At 40.3% G+C, this 26,674-nt stretch overlaps 1 protein-coding gene across 1 annotated transcript in view; it reads left to right on the plus strand.

Moving 5' to 3' along the window:
- LOC126088412 (transcription factor SOX-4-like) overlaps positions 1 to 15,384 on the plus strand; it is a 40,283-nt gene extending 24,899 nt beyond the window's left edge. Inside the window, exon 3 of the mRNA XM_049906552.1 lies at positions 15,139 to 15,384. Coding sequence (XP_049762509.1) covers positions 15,139 to 15,384 — 246 coding nt within the window. The remainder of the gene's footprint in view (positions 1 to 15,138) is intronic.
- The last annotated feature ends 11,290 nt before the right edge of the window (positions 15,385 to 26,674 follow it).

Raw genomic sequence — 26,674 nt, forward strand, 5'->3', positions numbered from 1 at the left:
TAGGGCAGAACAAAAAGGCATTGGGATCACAGACCGGTAGTTAGTGGATTCATTCTCAGTGTATAGGATAGGGCCATTAAACAAAATTACAAGAGGCGCGAGATTGAATTTTAGATCATTGATGAGTTTTTGGAAATTGAAAGTCGGTGGCTTTGTGCAGCCACATTGCCACATGTTCCGATGGCAGTTTAAGCACTTTCTGTGTTAACCTACAGTAAATGCGTGCATTGTCAGTGCGTGAGTATTGTATGAAATGCGTCTGCAGTTTCTACTTAATTTTTCAATTGTAAATTGATGCTTCTCATTGTGGGAGTTTGTGTTTCTCAACCACGTATGATAAAAGTGTTTTGCATCTTTACAGTTAATCAGTAGATTTATTTCAGTGTGTAGTGTCGAATATATATTTCCAAGGCCAAGTTATTTTGTGATACAAGAATTGAGCACTTCAGAGTAATTTCGTTGTTTGTGGAACTCCATCGCGTTTAATTCGGCCTTTGTTACTTTTCCAACAACTGCTCACACCTTCAACATTCGTGTATCGTTTGTACGCATTACTGTATTTCTGTAAATTTAGTCGGAGCTATAACTGGGGCCTTTCTTTGTATGTGTTGTGCCATGTGCGACTACGTGTTGATGAGCCCATGTTCTGTCTCACGTCTCTAGCTAAGGTCTCTCTGCTGAGAAGTCATTGCGTTTTTTGGGAATTTTGGTAGTAATGACGCGATGTTTGTTTCGGTGTCTTCGTGCGTTCTTGCATGAGCGGGTATAAGAGTGCTAGATTCGTTTTCCTAATGTTTTGCCCTTGGTTTCCCAACCAACCCACATAATTGTTCCACTTGGTGCCTTGATGCATTTCATTGAATCTTCATGTAAAGTAGGGAACCATACTAGTCAATTATTTTGTGAATGCTGCAATTCTTTTTGTGCTTGGTCCACGTTCAATCAAATTGTTTAATAAATCGTTCGGACCATATGTCGAGAAGTAATATACGACTTATATATTACAATCCCATTCCCTTTCCCTCTAGTGTGTTTGTAGAACAATGAACTGGAAACCTCATCAACATATTAGAAGTCCTGCTCTGTCTCCTTGGTTAACATGTTAGATGTACAAGATACTTATCCGTTACGATTTCGTTTTAAATGATTATCAGACGCAAACAGTGAGTGAGCCTACAGTTGAATCTTAAAGGAAAGACACTCTCTCTAAATTAAAATAACTGTTTTAATCTATCCTCCACTAGCACATTTTAATAACAGCAGATACGTTTCAAACATGGACACAATAATGATGTGACTGCCACTGAGCAAAGGTTAAAATTTTGTATTATTTATTTGTTTTGTTTACTAAATTCGATTTTAGTGTAAATATTATTATGACTAGATGGAGCATATGGCTAAAATACTTGGTATATTGCTTATTTTGTTCTGTTTCTCACGTTTACACTTTATCTAAATTTGAAATAACTTTTTTCATCTATTCTCCACTAGCACATTTTAATAACAGCAGATACGTTTCAAACATGGACACAATAATGATATGACTGCCACAGAGCAAAGGTGCAGATTTTGGTATTATTTATTTGTTTCGTTTACTAAATTCGATTTTAGTGTAAATATTATTATGACTAGATGGAGCATATGGTTCAGATACTTGGTATATTGCTTATTTTGTTCTGTTTCTTACGTTTATGCTCTCTCTAAATTGAAATAACTGTTTTAATCCATCTTCCACTAGCACATTCTAATAACAGCAGATACGTTTCAAACTTGGACACAATAATGATATGACTGCCACTGAGCAAAGGTTCAGATTTTGGAATTAATTATTTGTTTTGTTTACTAAATTCTATTTTAGTGTAAATGTTATTATGACTAGATAGAGCATATGGATCAGATACTTGGTATATTGCTTATTTTGTTCTGTTTCTTACGTTTATGCTCTCTCTAAATTGAAATAACTCTTTTAATCTATCCTCCACTAACACGTTTTAATAACAGCAGATACGTTTCAAACATGGACACAATAATGATATGACTGCCACTGAGCTAAGGTTCAGAATTTGGTATTTTTATTTGTTTTGTTTACTAAATTCGATTATAGTGTAAATATTATTATGATTAGATGGAGCATATGGCTCAGATACTTGGTATATTGCTTATTTTGTTCTGTTTCTTACGTTTACTGTCTCTCTAAATTGAAATAACTGTTTTAATCTATCCTCCACTAGCACATTTTAATAACAGCAGATACGTTTCAAACATGGACACAATAATGATATGACTGCCACTGAGCAAAGGTTCAGATTTTGGTATTATTTATTTGTTTTGTTTACTAAATTCGATTTTAGTGTAAATATTATTATGACTAGATGGAGCATATGGCTCAAATACTTGGTATATTGCTTATTTTGTTCTGTTTCTCACGTTTACGCTTTCTCTAAATTGAAATAACTTTTTTAATCTATCCTCCACTAGCACATTTTAATAACAGCAGATACGTTTCAAACATGGACACAATAATGATATGACTGCCACAGAGCAAAGGTTCAGATTTTGGTATTATTTATTTGTTTTGTATACTATATTCGATTTTAGTGTAAATATTTTCATGACTAGATGGAGCATATGGCTCAGATACTTGGTATATTGCTTATTTTGTTCTGTTTCTTACGTTTACCCTCTCCTTAAATTGAAATAACTGTTTTAATCCATCTTCCACTAGCACATTCTAATAACAGCAGATACGTTTCAAACTTGGACACAATAATGATATGACTGCTTCTGAGCAAAGGTTCAGATTTTGGAATTATTTATTTGTTTTGTTTACTAAATTCGATTTTAGAGTAATTTTTATTATGACTAGATAGAGCATATGGATCAGATACTTCGTATATTGCTTATTTTGTTCTGTTTCTTACGTTTACGCTCTCTCTAAATTGAAATAACTCTTTTAATCTATCCTCCACTAGCACGTTTTAATAACAGCAGATACGTTTCAAACATGGACTCAATAATGATATGACTGCCACTGAGCTAAGTTTCAGATTTTGGTATTATTTATTTGTTTTGTTTACTAAAGCCGTTTTAAGGTAAATATTATTATGACTTGATGGTGATTATGGCTCAGATACTTGGTATATTGCTTATTTTGTTCTGTTTCTTACGTTTATGCACTCTCTAAATTGAAATAACTGTTTCAATCCATCCTCCACTAGCACATTTTAATAACAGCAGATACGTTGCAAACATGGACACAATAATGATATGATTGCCACTGAGCAAAGGTTCAGATTTTAGTATTATTTATTTGTTTTGTATACTATATTCGATTTTAGTGTAAATATTTTCATGACTAGATGGAGCATATGGCTCAGATACTTGGTATATTGCTTATTTTGTCAGGTTTCTTACGTTTACGCTCTCTCTAAATTGAAATAACTGTATTAATCTATCCTCCACTAGCACATTATAATAACAGCAGATACGTTTCAAACATGGACACTATAATGATATGACTGCCACAGAGCAAAGGTTCAGATTTTAGTATTATTTATTTGTTTTGTATACTATATTCGATTTTAGTGTAAATATTTTCATGACTAGATGGAGCATATGGCTCAGATACTTGGTATATTGCTTATTTTGTCAGGTTTCTTACGTTTACGCTCTCTCTAAATTGAAATAACTGTATTAATCTATCGTCCACTAGCACATTTTAATAACAGCAGATACGTTTCAAACATGGACACAATAATGATATGACTGCCACTGAGCAAAGGTTCAGATTTTTGTATTATTTATTTGTTTTGTTTACTAAACTCGATTTTAGTGTAAATATCATTATGACTAGATGGAGCATATGGTTCAGATACTTGGTATATTGCTTATTTTGTTCTGTTTCTTACGTTTACTGTCTCTCTAAATTGAAATAACTGTTTTAATCCATCTTCCACTAGCACATTCTAATAACAGCAGATACGTTTCAAACTTGGACACAATAATGATATGACTGCCACTGAGCAAGGGTTCAGATTTTGGAATTAATTATTTGTTTTGTTAACTAAATTCTATATTAGTGTAAATGTTACTATGACTAGATAGAGCATATGGATCAGATACTTGGTATATTGCTTATTTTGTCAGGTTTCTTACATTTACGCTCTCTCTAAATTGAAATAACTGTATTAATCTATCGTCCACTAGCACATTTTAATAACAGCAGATACGTTTCAAACATGGACACAATAATGATATGACTGCCACTGAGCAAAGGTTCAGATTTTGGAATTAATTATTTGTTTTGTTAACTAAATTCTATATTAGTGTAAATGTTACTATGACTAGATGGAGCATATGGTTCAGATACTTTGTATATTGCTTACTTTGTTCTGTTTCTTACGTTTACCCTCTCCTTAAATTGAAATAACTGTTTTAATCCATCTTCCACTAGCACATTCTAATAACAGCAGATACGTTTCAAACATGGACTCAATAATGATATGACTGCCACTGAGCTAAGGTTCAGAATTTGGTATTTTTATTTGTTTTGTTTACTAAATTCGATTATAGTGTAAATATTATTATGATTAGATGGAGCATATGGCTCAGATACTTGGTATATTGCTTATTTTGTTCTGTTTCTTACGTTTACTGTCCCTCTAAATTGAAATAACTTTTTTAATCTATCCTCCACTAGCACATTTTAATAACAGCAGATACGTTATAACATGGACGCAATAATGATATGACTGCCACTGAGCAAAGGTTCAGATTTTGGAATTATTTATTTGTTTTGTTTACTAAATTCGATTTTAGTGTAAATGTTATTATGACTAGATAGAGCATATGGATCAGATACTTCGTATATTGCTTATTTTGTTCTGTTTCTTACGTTTACGCTCTCTCTAAATTGAAATAACTCTTTTAATCTATCCTCCACTAACACGTTTTAATAACAGCAGATACGTTTCAAACATGGACTCAATAATGATATGACTGCCACTGAGCTAAGTTTCAGATTTTGGTATTATTTATTTGTTTTGTTTACTAAATCCGTTTTAAGGTAAATATTATTATGACTTGATGGTGATTATGGCTCAGATACTTGGTATATTGCTTATTTTGTTCTGTTTCTTACGTTTATGCTCTCTCTAAATTGAAATAACTGTTTCAATCCATCCTCCACTAGCACATTTTAATAACAGCAGATACGTTGCAAACATGGACACAATAATGATATGACTGCCACTGAGCAAAGGTTCAGATTTTAGTATTATTTATTTGTTTTGTATACTATATTCGATTTTAGTGTAAATATTTTCATGACTAGATGGAGCATATGGCTCAGATACTTGGTATATTGCTTATTTTGTCAGGTTTCTTACGTTTACGCTCTCTCTAAATTGAAATAACTGTATTAATCTATCCTCCACTAGCACATTATAATAACAGCAGATACGTTTCAAACATGGACACTATAATGATATGACTGCCACAGAGCAAAGATTCAGATTTTAGTATTATTTATTTGTTTTGTATACTATATTCGATTTTAGTGTAAATATTTTCATGACTAGATGGAGCATATGGCTCAGATACTTGGTATATTGCTTATTTTGTCAGGTTTCTTACGTTTACGCTCTCTCTAAATTGAAATAACTGTATTAATCTATCGTCCACTAGGACATTTTAATAACAGCAGATACGTTTCAAACATGGACACAATAATGATATGACTGCCACTGAGCAAAGGTTCAGATTTTGGTATTATTTATTTGTTTTGTTTACTAAACTCGATTTTAGTGTAAATATCATTATGACTAGATGGAGCATATGGTTCAGATACTTGGTATATTGCTGATTTTGTTCTGTTTCTTACGTTTACTGTCTCTCTAAATTGAAATAACTGTTTTAATCCATCTTCCACTAGCACATTCTAATAACAGCAGATACGTTTCAAACTTGGACACAATAATGATATGACTGCCACTGAGCAAAGGTTCAGATTTTGGAATTAATTATTTGTTTTGTTAACTAAATTCTATATTAGTGTAAATGTTACTATGACTAGATAGAGCATATGGATCAGATACTTGGTATATTGCTTATTTTGTTCTGTTTCTTACGTTTATGCTCTCTCTAAATTGAAATAACTCTTTTAATCTATCCTCCACTAACACGTTTTAATAACAGCAGATACGTTTTAAACATGGACTCAATAATGATATGACTGCCACTGAGCTAAGGTTCAGAATTTGGTATTATTTATTTGTTTTGTATACTATATTCGATTTTAGTGTAAATATTTTCATGACTAGATGGAGCATATGGCTCAGATACTTGGTATATTGCTTATTTTGTTCTGTTTCTTACGTTTATGCTCTCTCTAAATTGAAATAACTTTTTTAATCTATCCTCCACTAGCACATTTTAATAACAGCAGATACGTTTCAAACATGGACACAATAATGATATGACTGCCACAGAGCAAAGGTTCAGATTTTGGTATTATTTATTTGTTTTGTATACTATATTCGATTTTAGTGTAAATATTTTCATGACTAGATGGAGCATATGGCTCAGATACTTGGTATATTGCTTATTTTGTTCTGTTTCTTACGTTTACGCTCTCCTTAAATTGAAATAACTTTTTTAATCTATCCTCCACTAGCACATTTTAATAACAGCAGATACGTTTCAAACATGGACACAATAATGATATGACTGCCACTGAGCAAAGGTTAAAATTTTGGTATTATTTATTTGTTTTGTTTACTAAATTCGATTTTAATGTAAATATTATTATGACTAGGTGGAGCATATGGCTCAGATACTTGGTATATTTCTTATTTTGTTCTGTTTCTTACGTTTACGCTCTCTCTAAATTGAAATAACTGTATTAATCTATCGTTCACTAGCACATTTTAATAACAGCAGATACGTTTCAAACATGGACACAATAATGATATGACTGCCACTGAGCAAAGGTTCAGATTTTGGTATTATTTATTTGTTTTGTTTACTAAATTCGATTTTAGTGTAAATATTATTATGACTAGATGGAGCATATGGTTCAGATACTTGGTATATTGCTTATTTTGTTCTGTTTCTTACGTTTACTGTCTCTCTAAATTGAAATAACTGTTTTAATCCATCTTCCACTAGCACATTCTAATAACAGCAGATACGTTTCAAACTTGGACACAATAATGATATGACTGCTTCTGAGCAAAGGTTCAGATTTTGGAATTATTTATTTGTTTTGTATACTATATTCGATTTTAGTGTAAATGTTATTATGACTAGATAGAGCATATGGATCAGATACTTCGTATATTGCTTATTTTGTTCTGTTTCTTACGTTTATGCTCTCTCTAAATTGAAATAACTCTTTTAATCTATCCTCCACTAGCACGTTTTAATAACAGCAGATACGTTTCAAACATGGACTCAATAATGATATGACTGCCACTGAGCTAAGGTTCAGATTTTGGTATTATTTATTTGTTTTGTTTACTAAATCCGTTTTAAGGTAAATATTATTATGACTTGATGGTGCATATGGCTCAGATACTTGGTATATTGCTTATTTTGTTCTGTTTCTTACGTTTATGCACTCTCTAAATTGAAATAACTGTTTCAATCCATCCTCCACTAGCACATTTTAATAACAGCAGATACGTTGCAAACATGGACACAATAATGATATGACTGCCACTGAGCAAAGGTTCAGATGATGGTATTATTTATTTGTTTTGTTTACTAAATTCGATTTTAGTGTAAATATTATTATGACTAAATGGAGCATATGGCTCAAATACTTGGTATATTGCTTATTTTGTTCTGTTTCTAACGTTTACTCTATCTCTAAATTGAAATAACTGTTTTAATCTATCTTCCAGTAGCACATTCTAATAACAGCAGATACTTTTCAAACATGGACACAATAATGATATGACTGCCATTGAGCAAAGGTTCTGATTTTGGAATTATTTATTTGTTTTGTTTACTAAATTCGATTTTAGTGTAAATGTTATTATGACTAGATAGAGCATATGGATCAGATACTTCGTATATTGCTTATTTTGTTCTGTTTCTTACGTTTACGCTCTCTCTCTATTGAAATAACTGTTTTAATCTATCCTCCACTAGCACATTTTAATAACAGCAGATACGTTTCAAACATGGACACAATAATGATATGACTGTCACTGAGCAAAGATTCAGATTTTGCTATTATTTATTTGTTTCGTCTACTAAATTCGATTTTAGTGTAAATATTATTATGACTAGATGGAGCATATGGCTCAGATACTTGGTATATTGCTTATTTTGTTCTGTTTCTTACGTTTACACTCTCTCTAAATTGAAATAACTGTTTTAATCTGTCCTCCACTAGCACATTTTAATAACAGCAGATACGTTTCAAACATGGACTCAATAATGATATGACTGCCACAGAGCAAAGGTTCAGATTTTGGTATTATTTATTTGTTTTGTTTACTAAATTCGATTTTAGTGTAAATATTATTATGACTAGATGGAGCATATGGCTCAGATACTTGGTATATTGCTTATTTTGTTCTGTTTTTTACATTTTGTACGTAAGAGGTAGATGCAAGATAGCGAGATGAGAACGAACACACGTACAGAAAGAAAGTGCTTCGACTGCAACTAACTGATCATGACCGGTGGCTATGGAGCCTGAGGAGCAGGCACTTCTTAACAAAGCTCCATTCAGATCACACAACTGATACCAGAAAAATAACGGCCTTCCCGAAAGCTTAGATGCAAGTCTGAGACTACTACTGAGCGATAATCAAGCTGTGGTACTGGAGCGACCTTACAGAGCTACACGTCTACAGTCTACATCGAGGCGCCCTAGCTCACCTCACTACTGACATTGCTATCTATTTTGAGGTGACTAAAGCAGTAAGAAGCCACATGCGGGAGTTGAGATGTGATGCACTTCTGATAAACGGTCAGAGACAATTGACAAGAGCCATCACTTAACCCTTTCAGGGGCAAAATAAAAAATAAAAAAAATAATTTTTAAATTTTCCTTGTTTTTATTGTATTAATTTTCATACAGTGAGACAGAGATGTAAAAATTAAATGAAATATGCATAAACTGAACACATACAGGGTGGTTTCAAATGGAGTGACTGCCCGCTAAATGTCATCAGTTTTGATGATACAGTAAAAAGCAATTCATTTCTATAGATAAGCTTAAGGCTACCTGGCAGTGACTACATGTCCATTTACTTCTGTGGGGTTCTTTCTTTGTGCTGTAGTGCACACTGTGCCTTGAGGTTCCATGTTTTGGCAGATGTTTTGCGTCCGATATACTTTCTCATGGGAACAAGAGTTTTGAATTTTTTTGCAGATGGTTCTGACCGTGTACTGGGGTGACCAGGATATCTTTGAAGACATTACTGCCTACCAGGCCTGTAGCAACACGTCTTCGAAAATCATTTAGCACTTGCTTTGCAGTTGTCTCGCATAATCTAAACAGAATAAATTCGTTTCAATAGAAATATCAACTATATACCAAAATAATCTTAGCCTACACTTTCGTGATTTCCTGTCTATTGCATAAAAACTGTTCATTATATCTGCCATATCGACACATCCCATATTTGCAGTATATGATTTCACTATATTTGGGCAAGGTACCTTTGTGATTTTTCCATCCTTTCTGTACGGCTGACTTCTTCAACACATACAGGCGAATCAATTATAGACAGCAACATGACTACACATTTGTCTTTCCATTTGATGCAGGCAATGGCATCAGAACAAACTGACCAGTCAAACTCTCCTCTTTGCAATTCTTTGTCTATTTTTAGCGTAGGAAGTCCTTTTCTGTGTGATCTAATTGCTCTGCAGGCAAAAAGTCCATCATTTTTTAGCTTGTGTAAAAGTGAGACACTAGTAAAAAAAGTTATCAAAGTATATGTGGTATCCCTTTCCTTCCAAGCCTTTACACATATCTCTCACAATTCTCTCTCCTAAGGATTTTTCCACTATGCCTTCAACTTTTCTAGTATATACCTGAAAATCACAAATATATCCAAGCTTATCAGCTCTGACCCAGATTTGGTATCCCCTCTTGATTGGCTTTTGGGGCACATATTGTTTGAATGTGATTCGTCCTTTGAACTTCACCATGTATTCATCTATAGCTTACTCCTTAGTAGGTGCACAGAATTCTTTGAAGTTTATCAGTATCTGATTCATTAGTGGGCGGATTTTATATAGTTTGTCATAATTTCTGCTCTCCCTTGAATGCATAACAGCGTTATCATTGATGTGAATATGTGTCAAAATCCAGCTGAACCTTTTTACCGACATTAGTGAGGAAATGTACTCGAAGTTCCTTATGGGATGACCAGCAATCACGATAATAACAAGGTTTCTTGATTCCCATTAAAATGCTTATAGCCAAACATACTTTCATTTCTGCTTTAGAAAGAGGCTTGAAATTGCCACCTTTCTGTGTTGCGTACAGTTAGACTGGAAAACTATGTGTTCTAAAATAGTGTCACAAAACAGACACAAAAAGTCTACTGGTTGCATACCTTCACTGTCATTTTTAAGTTTTCCTCGTTCACCAGCTTCCTCTGAAAAATTGGCGGCAAAGTTCATTGCACTGACTTCCTTTCTCCATGAAAAATTCGCAATGGAAGACAGTGGCAAATCGTCATTAGTGCTGAAACAATCATCACTGTCATTGTCAAAATGGTCCTCACGCTCACGTTTCGAAATAATTTGAGATAAAACAGGTGTTTTCATTCGCAAATCCAGATCACTACCTTCAGCTAGTACATCACTTTCACTGTCACTGCTAGTGTCAATCTGTGATTCTGGATCTGAAGGAATATCTGAGAAAAGGCACTCCAGAATTTCCTCATCCTTTAGTCTGTGAGAATACATCACGTGAAACGGGGGGGAAAAAAATTCGTCACACCTACTAATGCTGCCGTTACAGGAGCAGTGGTTTCAAATGGAACCACCGCAACATTCACCGAAATAAATGCATTAATTTGGTTATTATTGCAGTACATGTAGTATTAATGTAAACAGAACAGTGTTCTGCATTTAATACATGCATAAAAGTTACCTAATACAGAAGAATACAGTCACAATTTGAGAACAAAGACGTTCGCACACAGTGTACAAAAATGGCTGTCCAACTCGCCTCACTACTTGCTAATATTTACAGATTTTGAAGCAGTTCCAGTGACAGTCGCTAGAGGGCAGCACCAACTAGGCTGCTGAATGGTGTCCCCAATTGTAGCCACTGCCCTTTTGCCACAAAATGAGAAAATTGTAGGTGGTTTCAAACGGAACCACTTCCCCTGAAAGGGTTAAGCCATTGAGCCCATTATCACAGGTGCTACAGTGGTGTGTAAAACCTAAAGACAAATGTAACTTTACCATGATGTGTCCCTGCCAAGTACTATAGCTCGATAAACCTTGAACCATACATAGAAAGAACAACTACAGTAGAGTACAGATGGTAACTCAAACAAATACGAATGCGTGGAAGAGAAATGACAGTTTTATTCAAAGATAGTAATTACACGTAAGTCACAGTGCTTCGCGATGACGTAGCAGTGGAGTGGTGGTGCTGGAGTTTACAGGCGTACGTAATGACATCCCCATGAACAATGTTTCATGCTTTTATTACACACAAATATTTAAGCAGAAAATTCGTTACTAGAGAATCGATAAAAACATTTAATCAAGCAATGTTTTTTTTTAAATACAACTTTTAAAATGAATAAACAGGGGAATTTTCAATTTCAACTTTCATTCCCCTCTCACCTTGAAGAAGCAAGTACTATTGAAGCAGCAGCTAATGAACAAGAATAACATAAGCGTAGTTGGAATCAACCAAAAAAACTTTCAAATTGTGTACTGGGTTCACGTTACTGCATTTAGAGTAAGCTAGTTTAAAACACCCACAGATAATCTTTACATAAACATGTCCCGTTATCTAAAAGGGCATACAGAAATCGCACAAATCTCACTAGATATTAACGAGAAAGGATTTAATATTACGCACTGAGTTTCAGTATAAATAATATTAAAATGACCACAAGCAATCCTTTCAAGACAGACAAGTCCAATACTACAATGAATTGATATCTCAGACGTTAAAATTACCCATATACAGTCCTCCTTCCAAAATGTGAACGACACTTTCTTCGACGATAATCAAATGACTAATTGGATACACAGTACTCATCTGAATAGCATATAATGTAATGATTCTTGTCAAGGCAAACACGCCCATCCAAAACCACGTAGATTCAATACAATACCCGCGCGGGATTAGCCGAGCGGTCTCGGGCGCTGCAGCCATGGCCCGTGCGCCTGGTTCCGGCGGAGGTTCGAGGCATGGGTGTGTGTGTTTGTCCTTAGGATAATTTAGGTTAAGTAGTGTGTAAGATCAGGGACTGATGACCTTAGCAGTTAAGTCCCATAAGATTTCAAACACATTTGAACTTCTTTTTTTTTTTTTTTTTTTCAATACAATAACTACGATGCCCACCGAAGACGTTCTTCACTACAACCAAGTTACTCAGTCATCTGAGCAGTGAATACGCTTTTACAAGCTCTAACGGCCACTCGAATACACATAGGCTAAACAGTTGAAAACAGCCATCTCGACCAGAATCACCTTTTTTTATGCGCTTTTCAACATTCGACGAATGGCTTTATGCTGCAGTTTTAGCTGGTCTTTGGCCAGGCGGCTCCTCCTCGAAATGGACATAATCACCGGATTGACTAGGAAGGTCACAGAGTCAGTGATGTAAATCATGGGAGACTTCCCCACTAAGAGAAATCTATGGACAGTGTGCAGTCTATAGGAACGGATTTTTGCTGATCGTTTGCCTCTTCTTAACCTTCCTATTTAACCTAACTAGAGTCAGTTAGTGTTTGGGGGTGCTCTTAGTGCTAGGTTAGTTCATGTGGGCACCTGTAGACTAAAACACAATTGTTACTGGTTTGCTATTGGGCGTTAAAAATTATGTGTTCTTGGGTTAGCACAATTTTGTGCTAGGTGATAAATACCGCCTACTTCTACGTCGCCCTTCTAGCGGCTTGATAAGAGCCAGGAAATATTTTAGTAGCGAAAGATTGTAAAAAGATATTACTGTATAAATTGTAATGAAATCAAAGTAGCTATGTTTAGTCGTGGTACAGTTTTTGTATATTATTATTATTTAGTTCATTAAAATTATTATTTATTTATTATTATTAATAAATATTCTTTACGTGTGTTTTTATTTTAATTATTGGTTTAGTTATTGATTTAGTTGGTTTAGCTTAGTTTCTTATTTTCTTTTATCTTTACTCTCCCGAAGCCCTGGAAAATATAAATATTTTGTTTTAAATACCACAGGAGAGCGAGAGAAGTATTCCACAGTGGCGTTCTCGTGGAAATTCCTCGTAGTTATCTGCTCCACCAGAAATCTCTAAAACCTTTACTTGCTACGCAGATCGTTCGGCAGAAGTGAATTCTATGTTGTTTGATGAGTCTGGATTGTATGTCTAACAATTTAGCAAGTTAAAGTTTATTAATTCCGAGATAATCTGAAGACGAATTCTGACCGTGGAAAATGCAGGTTCGCACTATCGTACCAAACTTGACCTCCGCGCGATCTACGTCTTGGAATACCGAGGTGATAAAATTAACTAATTTCGGTAAGGAAATATACACATTTTGAATACTTGATGTTAGTTATTGGATTTCATTTTGTGCAAAAAGCTATTTGAACTTTTAATATATACCATAATGGCGTCTCACAACAATGCATTCTCTCTCCCCCTCTCTGTGCGGCTGGTCCCGGCGGGGTTCGAGTCCTCCCTCGGGCATGGGTGTATTGTGTTTGTCCCTAGGATAATTTAGGTTAAGTAGTGTGTAAGCTTAGGGACTGATGACCCTAGCAGTTAAGTTCCATAAGATTTCACACACATTTGAACATTTTTTCTCCCCCTCTCACACGTCGGATCTCTCCATTGCCTTCACAAAAAGTCTCTAAAACAAAATGTTTGATTCGGTAAGACACAGAGATGGGGTCGTAGCACGGAACGTCCTTTTCTCGCAGTCGGTATATGCCGTTCACCACAATATCAATTCGTTACAAGTCCCACCGCCACACCTCCAAAGTGAATTGCAGTGACAAAGTCAATACACAGTGGAAATTTACTGGCCCACCAACACAGTTAGACCGCAACAGACCGGTGATGCTGTATTGTAACCTATCACCTCGGACTACAAGTCCATTTTATAAAATAAAAAAAAAACCACCGCTACACCTTCTCCAGCCCATGTTAGGCAAAATTTTCTGCCTGACTCATGTAGTACTATCACCGTCTGGGGGTGGTACGGGACTACAAGTCCCACCGCCACACCTCTAAAGTCAATTGCAGTGACGCAGTCACTGCCCTGTGGAAATTTACTGCCTCACCAACACAGTTAGACCGCAATAGCCCGGTGATGCTGTATTGTAACATATCACCCCGGACTACAAGTCCATTTAAAAAAAAAAAGCATCAGTCATCATCGCCACGGTACGGGACTACAAGTCCCACCGTCACACCTTCACCTGCCCATGTTAGGCAAGATTTCTGCCTGACTCATGTAGTACTATCAGCGTCAGAGGGTGGTACGGGACTACAAGTCCCACCGCCACACCTCCAAAGTGAATTGCAGTGACGCAGTCACTGCCCTGAGGAAATTTACTGCCTCACCAACACAGTTAGACCGCAATAGACCGGTGATGCTGTATTGTAACATATCACCCCGGACTACAAGTCCATTAAAAAAAAAAAAAAAAAAAAAAAAAATATTAAAAAAAAGCATCAGTCGAAAATCTGCTCAGTGTTTAGTTGTCTAGAGATTAGTATTTTATTATGTAAGTTAAGTTCCTGTCACCCCGGACTACAAGTCCATTAAAAAAAAAAAAGCATCAGTCGAAAATCTGCTCAGTGTTTAGTTGTCTAGAGATTAGTATTTTATTATGTAAGTTAAGTTCCTGGGGGCCGCTTCCAACCCTTCGTACCCACTCGCATCAACACCGGTTTGGAACCTGTGGTTGTTCAACCATGTGTCCCGACCAGTCCAACAGAACACCAGGGCAGAGACCACAGCCATTCTTCAGCAGTCCAGTCCATCGCAGCGAGAAGTTTACGTCGTCCACCTGCGGGAAGCTCTGCCCGCACGCTGCCAGCAGCACGCGCACGACGTATCCCGAAGCGCCGCATCAGTCGCTGCGGCCGCCGGAGGCACCAGTCGGAAGGATTTCGAAGTGGCAGTCGCTGGCGCCAGAATCGAACCGTCGCAAAAAGGAGGAACATATTTCTTAATCCCTCAGGATCCGGCTTATTTCTGGCCGCTAGGCGTGAGGATGGAGGAGAGAAATGGTGGGACAGAAGACAGATTCACGCCAGAGTGTATAATTAAACTGTGTTAGCGTTGGCAGATGTTTATTTCTTTGTACAGTGCGTCGGCCGCCTTCGTGGCCATCAGGGTGCGTACGAACGCAACCAGTGGCGGAAAGCGGTCACGCCCCGATGGCGCATATGACGTCCATTGCCCTGGGTCGCTTCAGGGAGCTTTCGCGGTGTCGTGTGGGTCACCAGCGAAGAACGAGCATGGCCCGCTTACGTCGTCCGGAGATCTGCCAGCTATGCACCCCTGTGCATCCAGTCACCAACCAGGCGTGGCCGAGGACGATGGATGGCATGTGACGCCTAGAGGGCCGCAAGGGCGCCTATCCCAGACGGATCGTAAGCAGCTTGCAGTCCGTCGGCCAAAGACCCTCAGAGTGCGGAGGCTGGCAACACACCAGCTCCCCGCATCAGTGAAGTTTCCCAAGTCCAGCATCCGCCACGCCACAAGTGTGGCACACCTCGTGCCGGAGTTACACGATTTAATGAGCGGGCAGGCAGCCAGCACTCAAAGGCCCGTCATTCTCTCAGGTTTAAGATGCAGGCAGAACGGCACTAGGCCTGGTTAAACGTGCGACGTGTGAGTTTCTCTATAGCACGAAGAGCTTTGAGTTACAAAAAGTTACTTCACTCTTCTTCACATTCTGTTGCGGCTTTGGCTGCTCTATGCGCTTCGGCCATGAGCCGTGTCGCAAACCCCATCCGGGCAGAGTGTTTTGAAGTAATGTGAACAATTCTGACTACTGGTTTGTTCGATTAGCACATCGCCTTAAGCTAGCCTCCATTTCCTAGGATAAAACATTTACAATTCGCGTACCGAGCTTTCTTGGGGCACAGCAATAGGGCATGTGATCGCCACGGATGGCAATGCATGCTCTGCACTGTACTCCCACGCTCGCTTCAGGGCTGGTAAGGAGTTCCTGTGGAAGGGCTCTCCAATCTTCAGCCAGCGTTGTTGACAGCAGCTGGATGGTCGTTGGTGCATGTGGACATGTTGCAGTACTTTTCCCTAAAGCATCCAACACCTCGTATATGGAATTTCAGTCGGGGAAACGGACAAGCCAGGTCAATTCGCCGCCTATCCTCTTGTTCGAACAGCTCCACAAGCTGTGCTGTTCGATGAAATCTCGCGTAGTCATCCACAGAGAATAAAGTAAGGGCCAAATAAACGCCTTGAAAAAGCCGGCCATTGTGGCCGAGCTGTTCTAGGCGCTTCAGTCTGGAACCGTGCGACCACTACGGTCGCAGGTTCGAATCCTGCCTCGGGCATGGATGTGTGTGATGTTCTTAGGTTAGTTAGCTTTAAGTAGTTCTAAGTTATAGGGGACTGATGACCTCAGATATTAAGTCCCATAGTGCTCAGAGCCATTTGAACCATTTGAAACTAATTAAAAGATATACAAGAGAAAGGAGTAGTATCACAGATACGTTGTTTGGAGAGTATGTGGTGTTCAGAGATGTGGAGGTCAGTGCCACCACACATCAGTGTTCCTGGCTCCACTACGTATTCTCACCTCTCGGACGATTCCATTATGATAAATTAATGTATTTAGCCTGAGAGAATTTTTCACTCTTATCTTTAATTTTTTATTTTTTTCATTGGTTTAAAAATGTTATTGATTTCATTTGTTTAGCGACTTTTTTCTTTTAAGGAATGAAACGTTAGTAGCTTCATATCCAAAGTGATGTCTTGGTGGGGATTGACTCATTGAGTGTCGAAATAAGTATCTTCTTAGGAAAATTGTTCAAACACACTACTGGCCATTAAAATTGCTACACCAAGAAGAAATGCAGATGATAAACTGGTATTCATTGGACAAATATACACTCCTGGAAATTGAAATAAGAACACCGTGAATTCATTGTCCCAGGAAGGGGAAACTTTATTGACACATTCCTGGGGTCAGATACATCACATGATCACACTGACAGAACCACAGGCACATAGACACACGCAACAGAGCATGCACAATGTCGGCACTAGTACAGTGTATATCCACCTTTCGCAGCAATGCAGGCTGCTATTCTCCCATGGAGACGATCGTAGAGATGCTGGATGTAGTCCTGTGGAACGGCTTGCCATGCCATTTCCACCTGGCGCCTCAGTTGGACCAGCGTTCGTGCTGGACGTGCAGACCGTGTGAGACGACGCTTCATCCAGTCCCAAACATGCTCAATGGGGGACAGATCCGGAGATCTTGCTGGCCAGGGTAGTTGACTTACACCTTCTAGAGCACGTTGGATGGCACGGGATACATGCAGACGTGCATTGTCCTGTTGGAACAGCAAGTTCCCTTGCCGGTCTAGGAATGGTAGAACGATGGGTTCGATGACGGTTTGGATGTACCGTGCACTATTCAGTGTCCCCTCGACGATCACCAGTGGTGTACGGCCAGTGTAGGAGATCGCTCCCCACACCATGATGCCGGGTGTTGGCCCTGTGTGCCTCGGTCGTATGCAGTCCTGATTGTGGCGCTCACCTGCACGGCGCCAACACGCATACGACCATCATTGGCACCAAGGCAGAAGCGACTCTCATCGCTGAAGACGACACGTCTCCATTCGTCCCTCCATTCACGCCTGTCGCGACACCACTGGAGGCGGGCTGCACGATGTTGGGGCGTGAGCGGAAGACGACCTAACGGTGTGCGGGACCGTAGCCCAGCTTCATGGAGACGGTTGCGAATGGTCCTCGCCGATACCCCAGGAGCAACAGTGTCCCTAATTTGCTGGGAAGTGGCGGTGCGGTCCCCTACGGCACTGCGTAGGATCCTACGGTCTTGGCGTGCATCCGTGCGTCGCTGCGGTCCGGTCCCAGGTCGACGGGCACGTGCACCTTCCGCCGACCACTGGCGACAACATCGATGTACTGTGGAGACCTCACGCCCCACGTGTTGAGCAATTCGGCGGTACGTCCACCTGGCCTCCCGCATGCCCACTATACGCCCTCGCTCAAAGTCCGTCAACTGCACATACGGTTCACGTCCACGCTGTCGCGGCATGCTACCAGTGTTAAAGACTGCGATGGAGCTCCGTATGCCACGGCAAACTGGCTGACACTGACGGCGGCGGTGCACAAATGCTGCGCAGCTAGCGCCATTCGACGGCCAACACCGAGGTTCCTGGTGTGTCCGCTGTGCCGTGCGTGTGATCATTGCTTGTACAGCCCTCTCGCAGTGTCCGGAGCAAGTATGGTGGGTCTGACACACCGGTGTCAATGTGTTCTTTTTTCCATTTCCAGGAGTGTATTATACTAGAACTGACATGTGATTACATTTGCACGCAATTTGGGTGCATAGATCCCGAGAAATCAGTACCCAGAACAACCACCTCCTGCCGTAATAACGGCCTTGATGCGCCTGGGCATTCAGTCGAACAGAGCTTGGATGGCGTGTACATGTACAGCTGCCCATAAAGCTTCAACACGATACCACAGTTCATCAAGAGTGACTGCCGTATTGTGACGAGCCAGTTGCTCTTCCACCATTGACCAGGCGTTTTCCATTGGTGAGAGATGTGGAGAATGTGCTGGCCAGGGCAGCAGTCGAACATTTGCTGTATCCAGAAAGGCCCGTACAGGACTTCCAACATGCGGTCGTGCATTATCGTGCTGAAATGTAGGGTTTCGCAGGGATCGAATGAAGGGTAGAGCCACGGGTTGTAACACATCTGAAATGTAACGTCCACTGTTCAAAGTGCCGTCAATGCGAACAAGAGGTGACCGAGACGTGTACCCAATGGCACCCCATACCATCACGCCGGGTGATACGCCAGTATGGCGATGACGAATACACGCTTCCAATGTGAGTTCACCGCGATATCGCCAAACACGGATGCGACCATATAGATGCTGTAAGCAGAACCTGGATTCATCCGAAAAAATGACATTTTCCCATTCGTGCACCCAGGTTCGTCGTTGAGTACACCATCGCAGGCGTCCTGTCTGTGATGCAGTGTCAAGGGTAACCGCAGCCATGGTCTCTGAGCCCTATAGTCCATGCTGCTGCAAACGTCGTCGAACTGTTGGTGCAGATGGTTGTTGTCTTGCAAACGTCCCCGTCTGTTGACTCAGGGATCGAGACGTGGCTGCACGATCCGTTACAGCCATGCGGATAAGATGCCTGTCATCTCGACTGCTAATGATACGAGGCCGTTGGGATCCAGCACGGCGTTCCGTATTACACTCCTGAACCCACCGATTCCATATTCTGCTAACTGTCATTGGATCTCGACCAACGCGAGCAGCAATGTCGTGATACGATAAACCGCAATCGCGATAGGCTACAATCCGACCTTTATCAAAGTCGGAAACGTGATGGTACGCATTTCTCCTCCTTACACGAGGCATCACAACAACGTTTCACCAGGCAACGCCGGTCAACTGCTGTTTGTGTATGAGAAATCGGTTGGAAACTTTCCTCATATCAGCACGTTGTAGGTGTCGCCGCCGGCGCCAACCTTGTGTGAATGCTCTGAAATGCTAATCATTTGCATATCACAGCATCTTCTTCCTGTCGGTTAAATTTCGCGTCTGTAGCACGTCATCTTCGTGGTGTAGCAATTTTAATGGCCAGTAGTGTAATAACGCGACGTCCTAGGAATCGCATAGTAACAAAGGATCTTGATCCATAAACTGCATTAGCAATAGTGAAGGGCGCTTCTCAGTATTCATATTCTTGTAACATAGAAAAATATAATGTTAGTGGTACAGTGAACAGTAGGTCTTGTCCAGCATTGTCGAAAATGATCGTTTTGGTGGTCCACACACATGGTGTGGGAAAGCATAATGTTGCATGAGTTTTTGAACGTGGCGCATTCACCGGTCAACGTTATTGCGATACTATACTCTTTCCCCGTGTGCATCTTTTCATCGTTGCATTCAGCAGTGACTTCACTTTTTTGGATCACATTGCGCGACGGCATGGAACAGCGCAGGTGGAACTCTTGGAACGAGAGACTATTAGGTGAAAGTAATGGCCTGTCCGTTCTCTCGAATTAAATATCATCTGGCATGTGTGCGATGCGTTGAGCAGACGTGATGCAGCACGTCTACATACACCAAAGACCATCAAATATATGAATTCCTAAGGGACCAAGCTGCTGAGGTCATGGGTCCCTAGACTTACACACCTCTTACACTTATGATGAGAACAACACACACACCCATGCCCGAGGGAGGACTCTAAGCTCCGGCAGGAGGGGCCGCGCAATCCGTGACATGGCGCCTCAAACCGCACGGCCACTCCGCGTGGCCCCAAAGACCATCTAGCAGTTGTCAACCAGGTTGGTGGTCAGCGTGGCAGCACGTTGCAATGACTGCATTGCCCTCCATGGTTACCACACACCCTTTTAAGAACAATGTTCCACTCTCTGTGACTTCAGAGTAATTATTGCCTCTGGTTAAGAGCGTTATTTATGCTCGTTTCATTCCGTATTTATTTGCATTACCTTCTACACTATGCAGTAGGAGTTATTCCTGTCTGTGTTCCAAGTTTCATCAAGTTATTTTTCTTGAGAGTGATAGATCATGCCAGAGTTACTTCTGTACTCAACTTTTGCACAACGGTGTATTTGGCATCTACAACTCTTAGTGTACGAACTTTATACTAATAACACATACCACTATTTATCTTCTGTGACTAAGCGTACAACATGTACAACATGAAAAGCTTCATGGATGTTAGACCATTACTCTAGAGTCCATTTGTAATTTTTTGTTAGTGCAGTCCACAGTCTAGTGTAATGCTCCAAGCCACAAAATTTCTAAGTTTTGTCGGATATAAATTTAACTGTTAGGAAATCTTTTCTGAAGGAATATTTCTGGGGTGTAGCTTTGTTCGGAACTGAAACGTGAATGGCATGTGGTTGAAACAAGAAGAGAAGATATATCGAAAAGTGGTGGTACAAAAAAATGCTGAAGATTAGATGGGAAAGTAAGGAGAAAATATTGCACCGAACTGAGGAGAAAATAAAACATTGCACAAGTTGACTAAACAAAAAGAGATCGTTTGCTAGAACAAAAGGATTAGTCAGTTTGGTTATGGGCGGAAGTCTATGTGTGTTTGTTAGAGGGGGGAGTAAGATTTAAAGTAGGGGACCAAAGATTGAATATAGTAATCAGGTTCAAATGTAGGTTGCAGCAGTAATGCACGGGACAGAATCTCCATCTACATCCATACTCCGCAAGCCACCTGACCGAGTGTGGAGGAGGGTACCTTCAGTTCCTCTATCGGTTCTCCGTTCTATTCCAGTCTCGTATTGTTCGTGGAAAGAAAGATTGTCGGTATGCCTCTGTGTGGGCTCTAATCTCTCTGATTTCATCCTCATGGTCTCTTCGCGAGGTATACGTAGGAGGGAGCAATATACTGCTTGACTCTTCTGTGAAGGTATGTTCTCGAAACTTCAACAAAAGCTCGTACCGAGATACTGAGCGTCTCTCTTGCAGAGTCTTCCACTGGAGTTTATCTATCATCTCCGTAACGCTTTCGCGATTACTAAATGGTCCTGCAACGAAGAGCGCTGCTCTCCGTTGGATCTTCTCTCTCTCTTCTATCAACCCTATCTGGTACGAATCCCACACCGGTGAGCAGTATTCAAGCAGTGGGCGAAAAAGTGTACTGTATCCTACTTCCTTTGTTTTCGGACTGCATTTCCTTAGGATTATTACAATGAATCTCAGTCTGGCATCTGCTTTACCGACGATTAATTTCATTTGGTCATTCCATTTTAAATCACTCCTAATGCCTACTCCCAGATAATTTATGGAATTAACTGCTTCCAGTTGCTGACCTCATATATTGTAGCTAAATGATAAAGGATCTTTCTTCCTATGTATTCGCAACACATTACACTTGTCTACATTGAGATTCAATTGGCATTCCCTGCACCATGCGTCCATTCGTTGCAGATTCTCCTGCATTTCAGTACAATTTTCCGTTGTTACAAACTCTCGATATGCTACAGCATCATCCGAAAAAAGCCTCAGTCAACTTCCGATGTTATCCACGAGGTCATTTATATATATATATATATTGTAAAATAGCAACGGTCCTACGAGACTCCTCAGTGGCATACCTGAAACCACTCTTACTTCGGAAGACTTCTCTCCATTGAGAATGACATTCTGCGTCCTGTTACCTAGGAACTCGTATCAAACGCCTTGCGGAAGGCGTCTACCTGGCATCTACCTGGGAACCCGTCTCTATGGCCATCTGAGTCACGTGGACAAATAGCGCGAGCTGGGCTTCACACGATCGTCTTTTTCTAAAACCATGCTGATTCCTGCAGAGTAGATTTCTAGTCTCCAGAAAAGTCATTAAAGTCGAACATAATACGTGTTCCAAAATTCTACAACTGATCGACGTTAGAGATATATGACTATAGTTCTGCACATCTGTTCGATGTCTCTTCTTGAAAAGGGGGATGACCTGTGCCCTTTTCCGATCTTTTGGAACGCTGCGCTCTTCTAGACACCTACGATACACTGCTGCAAGAAGTGGGGGTAAGTTCCTTCGCGTACTCTTTATAAAATCGAACTGGTATCCCATCAGGTCCAGCGGCCTTTCCTTTTTTGAGCGATAGTGTGGAGAGCAGCATCTCATCAGTCTTCGGATTATAGAAGACGACAACAACGACATACTCATGTAGCACGAATATGCACATTACTTTTTGGGCGCCTGTTCCCTTCTAACCGACGTTAGTGTGGCGGCGTCTGTGAGCTCCATTCCTGGAGCAGACTGTGGACCAGTGACAGATTCCCCACCCCCAGCTGGTGCCCCGCGGAAGACCCTGGTGTGCAGGGAGGCCGGGACGCCGAGATTCCGGCGTGGCCGGCGGTCCGCGTTGAATATTGCAGCAGCGCTCGTCTCTCCGCCTGGGGCCAGCTGCAGGCAGCGGGCGGCGGAACCCGCAGAGCTGAGGTGTGTGGCGGCCGCTTCCACCTGCCAATCCGGCCGCCCTGCGTAAACGCAACCGACAAGCTCCGCATAATAATTTACATGTGCCTTCTAGGTATCAGTTAAGTTTATAAGCTCATAATTTCTTTAATCTTCCTATTGTCCAACTAAAATCACATAATAACTTCAGTACCCAAAGACTGTAAAGTTGCACAGGTCACACCAATATTCAAGAAAGGTAGTAGGAGTAATCCACTAAATTACAGGCCCACACCGTTAACGTCGATATGCAGCAGGATTTTAGAAAATATATTGTGTTCGAACGTTATGAATTACCTCGAAGAAAACGGTCTGTTGACACACACTCAACGTGGGTTTAGAAAACATCGTTCCTGTGAAACACAACTAGCTCTTTATTCACATGAAATGTTGAGTGCTATTGACAAGGGATTTCAGATCGATTCCGTATTTCTGGATTTCCGGAAGGCTTTTGGCACTGTACCATACAAGCGGCTCGTAGTGAAATTGAGTGCTTATGGAATATCTTCTCAGTTATGTGACTGGATTTGTGATTTCTTGTCAGAGAGGTCACAGTTCGTAGTAATAGACGGAAAGTCATCGAATAAAACAGATATGATTTCTGGCGTTCCCCAAGGTAGTGTTATAGCCCCTTTGCTGTTCCTTATCTATATAAACGATTTGGGAGACAATTTGAGCAGCCGTCTTCTGTTGTTTGCAGATGACGATGTCGTTTATCGGCTAATAAAGTCATCAGAAGATCAAAACAAACTGCAAAACGATTTAGAAAAAATATCTGAATGGTACGAAAAGTGGCAGTTGATCTTAAATAACGAAAAGTGTGAGGTTATCCACATGAGTGCTAAAAGGAAAGCGTTAAACTTCGGTTACACGATAAATCAGTCCAATCTAAAAGCCGTAAATTCAACTAAGTACCCAGGTGTTACAATTACGAACAACTTAAATTGGGAGGAACGCATAGAAAATGTTGTGAGGAAGGCTAACCAAAGATTGCCGTAAATTCAACTAAGTACCCAGGTGTTACAATTACGAACAACTTAAATTGGGAGGAACGCATAGAAAATGTTGTGAGGAAGGCTAACCAAAGATTGCGTTTTATTGGCAGGACACTTAGAAAATGTAACAAACCTACTAAGGAGACTTCCTACACTACGTTTGTCCAATCTCTTCTCGAATACTGCTGCGAGGTGTGGGATCCTTACCAGATAGGACTGATGGAGTACATCGAACAAGAACAAAGAAACGCAACACGTTTTGTATTATCGTGAAATATGGGAGAGAGTGTCACAGAAATGATACAGGAATTGGACTGGAAATCATTAAAAGAAAGCTGTTTTTCGTTGCGACGGAGTCTTCTTACGAAATTCCAATCACCAACTTCCTCCTCCGAATGCGAAAATATTTTGTTGACACCGACCTACATAGAGAGCAACGATCACCACGATAAAATAAGGAAAATCAGAGCTCGTACGGAAAGATATAGGTGTTCATTCTTTCCACGCACTATACGAGATTGGAATAACAGATAATTGTGAAGGTGGTTCGATGAACCCTATGCCAGGCACTTAAATGTGATTTGCAGAGTATCCATGAAGATGTAGATGAAGTTCAATTAATCTCTATTATTTGGTATTTTATTTTTCTAGTACTTCTTCACTTTCTGCCCACGTGTCGCCTCCTTCCTTCTGTCCATGGTTTTTCCTGATTTCTTCGGTAATTCCCCTTGAAACCCTTCTATAGCGTGTAATATAGGTGTAGTGGGATTCGGGCTGGAGGGGTTATGCTGACTTGGGGCTCAATTTAACAGTCATTTTAATAAGCATTCAAACGTCAAACAACAGAGCAGCAAACGACTAGCAAAAATATAGAAGATGTATTTCTGTAGCCCGAAATAACTTTAAGTAGGGCTAAATCATTCAATAGCACAAATATCCTAATAACCACATCATAATAAAATTCAAGCCCAAAACAAATTCAGCCTTGCCCTACATGAACAAATCGGCAACAATTTAATAATTTAAGGCTATACTGTAAAACTTACAATGCCAAACAATAATTAGCCTTGAATGAAATTTTCACTCTACAGCGCTGATATGAAACTTCCTGGCAGATTAAAACTGTGTGCCGGACCGAGACTCGAACTCGGGACCTTCGCTCCGGCACACAGTTTTAATCTGCCAGGATGTTTCATATCAGCGCACACTCCGCTGTAGAGTGAAAATTTCATCCTAGAAACATTCCGCAGGCTGTGGCTAAGCCATGTCTCCGCAATATCCTTTCTTTCAGGGGTGCTAGTTCTGCAAGGTTCGCAGGAGAGCTTCTGTAAAGTTTGGAAGGTAGGAGACGGGGTACTGGCAGAAGTAAAGTTGTGAGGACGGGACGTGAGTCGTGCTTGGGTAGCTCAGTTGGTAGAGCACTTACCCGAGAAACGCAAAGGTCCCGAGTTCGAGTCTCGGTCCGGCACACAGTTTTAATCTGCCAGGAAGTTTAATAATTAGCCTTATCTAGGAACAGCAAAGAACCTCTAAGTACACCTTGATCTACGATTACATCGTCGCTAGGCAACTGTAGCACTAACTCCCCGCAACAGTACCTAGCTACCAACGCTTGCCTCTGAATAATGTTTTATACAACACACCAAGTGGTTGTAAATTGCGTGTAGTTGCTCACAGGAATTCAGTGTGGGTCTGCATTTATTGTATGGCAGCAAAACTTGTTAATGTTCTAATGCTTAATGAGGAATCGCTTTTGCTGAAACAAATTAGTTCCAGTTTTGGCCACCAGGTGCAGATCTGCCACTGTGAATGCAAGAAACGTGTGTAGAATTGTTTACACATATTCTGCATTAGGAACGGATCGTGGGCATAAAAGGTGAAACAAGTGGAAAAGACATAATGTAGATTATATTATTAACCGCTGATTGTAAAATTTCTTCAATATGATCTCCAGAGACTTCGACGTGATGAACAGCTGCTTGCAGCAGTGCTGGTGAATTATGAGCAACGTGTTCCTGTAAAGAGGCATTCAGTTCAGGCAGAAACCGAACGTGTCCCACGTAATCGCTTTCTTCCCCCAGAGCCGAAATTCACATGAACTCAGATCATGTGATCTTGCAGGCCACGCGTCTGGAGAACCTCTGGAAGGTTGCATTAAGCAGATCTTTCACCGGGCGACAGGCACGACTTGTTGCTCCATCCTGCATCAAAACAGTTTAGTTCCTTCAAAACAGGAATCACATGCTGTACAATAAGATAACTTGCAGATGTCACGGT

The sequence above is a fragment of the Schistocerca cancellata genome, chromosome 6 (genome assembly GCF_023864275.1).
Source record: "Schistocerca cancellata isolate TAMUIC-IGC-003103 chromosome 6, iqSchCanc2.1, whole genome shotgun sequence".
Taxonomy (NCBI): domain Eukaryota; kingdom Metazoa; phylum Arthropoda; class Insecta; order Orthoptera; family Acrididae; genus Schistocerca; species Schistocerca cancellata.